The following is a 6,057-nucleotide window of genomic DNA, read 5'->3' as shown; positions in this document are numbered from 1 at the left end:
CCTTTTCCCTTTCTCCTTTTCCCTTTCTCCTTTTCCCTTTCTCCTTTCTCCTTTTCCCTTTTTCCCTTTCCCCCTTCCCCGTTTCCTCTCCTCCTTCTTCTCCTCTTCCTCCTCCTCCTCTTCCTCCTCTTCCCCTCCCCTGCCCTCCCCTCAGTAGCCCCTGCTGACATTCCTCCCTGGCACTGTTTAGGATCCCAATCTCACCTGGAAGCTCTAACCCCTGGTTTTTCCCATAAATAGCAAGCGGAAGAAGAGAACGAGCTGAGGAAAAAGCAGGAACAGGCCTTAATGGAAAAACTCATGGAGCAGGAAGCATTGATGGAGCAGCAGGACCAAAAGGTATGGCCCAGATACACCTCCCAGCTGGGATCATGTTCCTGGTGCTTCAGAAACCTCCGCTCTGGGGGGGAGGAATTCAGTTGCCCAACTTGTAGTTGCCTGGAAATAGTCTCTGGAAGTTTTCTCCTTATGTGGAAAGAGCTGGGATAAGCTGGAAAAGTTTGTGCTTCTACTGCTTTGGAAGTCTGAAAAATTAAGGAAAACTTAAGTGGAAAGTTGTCTTTTCCACGTGTACACGAGCTAAATATTCTCCTTCTCTGGCTTCTCCCTGGGATGTGAGTCAGGGGCACACATGAGGGTGTTCCAGCCTTGGAAAATGGGGGGAAAAGGGGCAGTTCCTGTGTGCTGGTTGCCCCCAAATGGGTGTGTGAGGTTGGGGCAGAGGCAGGAGAGCGGGAGGTCCGTCCTTCCAAGCCCTCTCCTCATTTTGCAGTCCCCCTCCCACAAGACGAAGCGGCAGCAGCAGGAGCTGATCGCGGAGCTGCGGCGGCGGCAGGTCAAGGACAACCGGCACGTGTACGAGGGCAAGGACGGGGCCATCGAGGACATCATCACAGGTAACCCCCCTCCCAGGGGATCCTCCCGCAGGGAACAGCTCTGGGAGCTGCCCAGCAGCTGCTGCAAGGGCTTTGTGTCCTCCTTGAAGCCACAGCAGAGCTGAGAGTGTTGGTTCCTGAAGGCTCTGCTCGGTGTCTTAGTCCTTCTCCTCCAGACATGGGGACATTCCCGGGGCTTTAGAGCAGCCAGGGAGTGCCTCATCCCAGGGTTCTCTCACTGAGATGTGCTTGCCCTGCAGATCTGTCCCAGAACCCTTTTTCCCCCCACATGACGGGTGTTTAACGTGATGAAGAGCCTCCACTTCCATGAAAATGTCCTGACAGGGATTGCAGAGTTACAGCAAATCACTCGATCAAACCAGGGATCCATGACCCCAAACTGCTCCTGTTCCCTGCTCAGGCAGAGTCTGGGCTGGTCCCTGAGGGAGGGACACACCCCCTGGTACAGCCAGGCACAGGCAGGACTTGGGTGCCAATATTTGCCAATAGAAAAAACCACCTAAAACTGCATTTTGCCCAGGAATTAAACCATTTTTAACCAGTCCAGCTGCTCTGATTTGCAGTACTTGGAGTTTTCTGCACGTTGTGGTGCACAAGGAACACGATTTAACACTTCAGTAACTCTACAATCCTGTGTTTCCTTGCACAGAAACTCAAAAAAGGTCTTTTCCTACTGCTCCTGGAAGTTTTTGCTGCAGAGGGGCAGGAGCTGTTTTACCAGTCACTAAGGAAAGCCAGGGAGTTTTTGCCCCACCAGAGGACAGGGCTGACGAGTGTGAAGCTTTCCCAACTCCTTTTAACCTTGATTAATGGCTTCCTGACATAATATTCTGGATGTGAAGGGCAGGCTGGCAGTAATATCCAATGTGTCAGTGCTTCTCCAGCTCCTCCAGACTCCTGGGAGCTCGTTGGGTTGGGAAAGTGGTTCTGCTGCTCCGGGGGAGAAACATTGTGTGGCAGATGCCCTTCCCCATGGAGAAGGCATCCAGTGGAGGGGGTGCCAGATGAGACATTTCAACTCAAATTAAACATTTCCTGTGCCCTCATGCCTGGTATTTCCTGTTATGGGGGTGGCTCGAGCCATGGATTAGCTGGCATTTCCCATCCTGGGGGTGGCTCCAGCCATGGAGTGGTGAAGGTCAGGCACAGGGGGTCAGGTAGGACTGAGGTCACCTCCTTATCCCTGGAAATCATGGAGCTCCCCGTCCCTAGGAATGCTCAAGCCAGGTTGGACAGGGCTCAGAGCAACCTGCTCCAGTGGAAGGTGTCCAAGGGGTGGGATGAGATGAGTTTTAAGTCCCTTCCAACCCGAACCATTCTGGAATTCCACGAGCCGATTAAATCCTTCCTCGATCCTTTCCGCTGCCACGTCCAAAGCCCGCTGAGGAGCAGCTTTTGGGGAGCTGTTGGCCCATGTCAGAGCATCCCTGGTGGAGCACTAACCCCGCACTAATGCCCTGGAGCCCTGCTGACGTTGGTTTGTGTGTCTGGCTGTTGTTGTTCCCATGCAGTGCTGAAGACGGTGCCGTTCACCGCCCGGAGCGCCAAGCGCGGCTCTCGGTTCTTCTGCGACCCCGTTGTCACGGAGGAATTCCATTACTAAACTATTCCTCTCTCACACCTGACGCTCTTAGAAAACAGGAAGGTGGCTGTAGATTTGTTGTCCCCCCTCCCCGTTTGTGCAGATCTCAGCCAGGACATGTGAATGTTGAGTGTTTAGTGGTGTCCGGCGTCACCCGACGTTCTCGTGGTGTCACCTCCGTTGCACGTCCCGTGTCTCCGTGACTTCTCGTTCCATCCCATCGACTTCTGGCCATCCCTGTGTCCCAGTGCCATAGAACAGCAAGTGGTGGCAGTCACTGGGGCGAGTTTCCTGCAGTCCAAGGACTGAGGAGACCAAAGGAAGCCAAGAAGTGACGTTCACTTGGCTTTTCTATGTCACCCCCCGTGGGCCGCACACCTTGGTGTGCCGTGCATGTGATGCCTCGGCGGAATTCCGGGCTGCATGGACTGAGGGGACATCCCTGAGGGTGGCTTCTGGCTGGGGAGGGCTGTCTGGGCTGACACCCGTGGTTGGGGTTAGATTCCTAACCAGCTCCTGCATGTTGGCTGCACGTGAGACACGGGGTGGAACCGGCGGGGGGAAATCTCTGCTCATCGGTCACGTTCACATTTAACTCCTTCAGTTCCACGTCAGCTTTGCTTAAGGAAAATCAGGAATCTTCCCTGAGCATGAACCAGTTCAGCTGGACTGTGCAGTGCTGGGACTGGGGGAAAGAGGAGCAGGGCTGGGGAAACACTTAAATATGGGCCAGAAGCGCCGAGATGGTGCCGCTGAAAAGGCTGACGTGGAACTGAGCGATTCCCACCGTGGTGTCCATGTAGGAAGGGTGTCTCTAACCCTGCATGTCTGAGCACTGTTGTCTTGCATTAAGGCCCCAGCAGCTTAAGAAGCCAACAGTGTTTCCCCCTGCCCTGTGTACTTCAATTCATGCTGCAATAAATCCAACTAATCACTCGGCGGGTCTTTGCTCTCCGCGTCCGCTGCCGTGTTCTCTGCCTGGAGCCAGCCTTCAAAGCAGCTTGGAATTGGGGTGGGGAGAGGCCAGGAGGCCTCCTGTCCCTCCTGCCCCTGTCTAACCCCTCACAGCCTTGGCCTCACCCTCTTGCTCTGTGGTCGCCCCGCCCGGGAGGTTTGAACTTTGCTGACTTGACTTGCTCTTCATTTTCCATCCCATTTTTTTACTTAACCATCATTTTGTGTTCTGTTTTGTTTCTGTTTGTTTTTTTTTTTGTTTTGTTTTTTTTTCTGTTTAGCCCTAAAGAAGAATAATATCACTAAATTTCCCAATGTTCACTCGAGGGTAAGGATTTCTTCTAGCACCCCGGTGGTGGAGGATACCCAGAGCTGGCAAGCATCACTTTTTACTTGGCTTCCTCCTCTCTCTGTCTGCCAGGAGCTGGTGGTAGATGTGGCTGAGCTAATACTGGTGAGACCCTCCAGGCCTGTGGAGACCCAGATCCTTGATTTTCACCCTTGGAGGTGCAGGGGATCCACAGGCCGTTGGCTGGTGACCATCTTCACACTGTTTTGGCCATTTCTCTTCAAGTTCAGCCCAAAATAGTCTTGTCCTTGGGGTTTTCTAGCCCCACAGCTCCCTGGAGGTTCTGCTGCCCCCTGACCACAAAGTGGGGGACGAGGAGCTCAACCAGCAGCTCCAGTGGCAGAGCTGAGAGGTTGGGGAGTTGTGTGTGACCCTGACAAGATTATCCAGGAAATCTGAGGGAGGGTTTGCCCAATCCAACACAAATTTGTTGGCCAGCAGAGAAATATTTTATCTGGAACAGTCTTCAGGGCATCCACGTGCTGGTTGTGTTGTAGCTGCACAGGTAACACACGTGGCACATGGAATGGGCTTCATCAACACATCCATCAGCTTTCCCACTCTTCCATCCATCCATCCATCCATCCATCCGTCCATCCCATGCTCAGTGTTCCCTCCTGAGCTCTCACCTCCCCAGCAGTGGGCTGGGTTGGGCTGGGCTTTGCTGCAGGTGAGGAGGATGAGGATGAGGAGGGAGGGGTTTGGCCACTCCACAACCTTTGGCTGAGGAAGCTTTGCTCTCCACAACCTTGGGCTGAGGAAGCTTTGCTCCACAACCTTGGGCTGAGGAAGCTTTGCTCCAGCCACGGGGCAGGACAGCAGCTGGAGCATCCCAAGCACCACCTGCTTTCTCCACCTTTAAATTTGGTTGGGCTTGATCTTAAGAGATCTTTGCCAACCTTAAATGATTCCGTGATAAATGGGGATACAGGGATCACAGCTCCATCTTGCTGTGGCCAAACGTGTGGGTTGCACATCTCCCTCACCCCGCTGTGGGAATGAGGGAGGCTCTGGAGGACTGGGGCACACATTGACCCCCCCGATTTGGGGCGATGGTGCCTCTCTGATGGATATTCCCACCCCATTCCCACCCCACACGGTCCCACCCGGTCCCACCAGTATTACCCCGCTGCTTGGGCGCGTAGTCGGGCACGGCAGCCCCCGACCCCCTTCTCTGCCCTCCACAAGCTGCTTTGATTGGCTTCCAGCAGGACTTTTCCTTGTCTGGCTCTGTGTGTGTGTGTGTGTCTGAGGGGGATGTTTTCCCGGGACGAGCTCACCGGGCCCTTCCCTGCCCCGCAGATCTTCGGAACCAGCCGTACCGCCGGGCCGACGCGCTGAGGAGGAGCGTCCGCCGCCGCTTCGACGAGCACGGCCTGCGCCCCAACGGCCCCGACGTGGCCATGTGAGGCCTCGGCCACGGACACTCCGTGCTCGGCGAGCCCTCGGGAACGGCCAAACCCGCCCGGGAACGGGCTGGGAACCGCCCCAGAGCCACCAAGTGCCTGAGATGGAAGGAGCCGCTCCAGGGACGGCGCCGGGACCTTTGGGTTGAGGGGACCCGGGCTGAGGGGTGTCCTTGGATGGCGTCTGGAACCAAAATGTAAAAATTCCCGCTGGGTTGGGGGGGTCGGTTTGGCTGCCTGAGGGCGGAGTTCGGCCGCTGGTCTCTCTCTGCTGGTCGGAAACTGGGAATACTGGGATGTGCTCAGCTTTGAAATGCTCGGCTCTGAACTGATCCCTGGGCTGGTGCCTGGGGTGTTGGCTGCACTTATGGCTTGGGTTTTGATCACAAAGGGAGGCACTGAAGGGCTTTCTGTAGGAATAAGGATCCCAAGGGATGACCCGGCCCTTTTCCCACCCCGGGCACCTCCGGAGCTGGATGTGGGACCCAACACATCCATGATCCCAGGGAGAGGAACCAAACGAGGTCACCCCCATCCCAGGGGGGTTTTGGGGGTCCAGGGCAGGGAGGGGGAGGCCCGGCAGCACTCACAGCTCTGGAGTAACAGCTATTTATTAATTAGCACTAAGCCAATTAACACCTCAGTAATCAGTATTAGGCTCTGGGACCACCTCAGTCCAGTTCCTCGCTGGGGAACCAGCCCAGCCCTGCTCTGGGGGACAATCCCACCCCCATTCCCTGCCGAGGCTCCTTTGGGCACCAAAGACAAGCCCAGCCTAAAATCCCGGGTAGGTTTTAGGTTCAAAACGGCTTTTTCCAGCCTAAAAAGGGACAGGAGACGTTTTAGGCCCATCGTGCACCCCCAGATCCC

At 55.4% G+C, this 6,057-nt stretch overlaps 1 protein-coding gene across 7 annotated transcripts in view; it reads left to right on the top strand.

Moving 5' to 3' along the window:
• FMNL2 (formin like 2) overlaps nt 1-6,051 on the top strand; it is a 123,026-nt gene extending 116,975 nt beyond the window's left edge. Inside the window, exons 24-27 of one of the 7 annotated variants that reach the window (XM_027695789.1) lie at nt 241-339; nt 773-896; nt 3,714-3,760; nt 5,084-5,188. In XM_027695789.1, coding sequence (XP_027551590.1) covers nt 241-339; nt 773-896; nt 3,714-3,760; nt 5,084-5,122 — 309 coding nt within the window. In that variant the 3' untranslated portion in view covers nt 5,123-5,188. Of the gene's footprint in view, nt 1-240; nt 340-772; nt 897-2,407; nt 3,417-3,713; nt 4,504-5,083 lie in introns of those variants that run through there. The other 6 variants (XM_027695787.1, XM_027695786.1, XM_027695784.1 and 3 more) reach the window with 6 other exon arrangements.
• The last annotated feature ends 6 nt before the right edge of the window (nt 6,052-6,057 follow it).

The sequence above is a fragment of the Neopelma chrysocephalum genome, unplaced genomic scaffold, assembly GCF_003984885.1.
Source record: "Neopelma chrysocephalum unplaced genomic scaffold, ASM398488v2 Primary Assembly neopelma1_103b, whole genome shotgun sequence".
In the NCBI taxonomy this organism is placed as follows: domain Eukaryota; kingdom Metazoa; phylum Chordata; class Aves; order Passeriformes; family Pipridae; genus Neopelma; species Neopelma chrysocephalum.
This window is presented reverse-complemented; position numbering and strand designations above follow the sequence as displayed.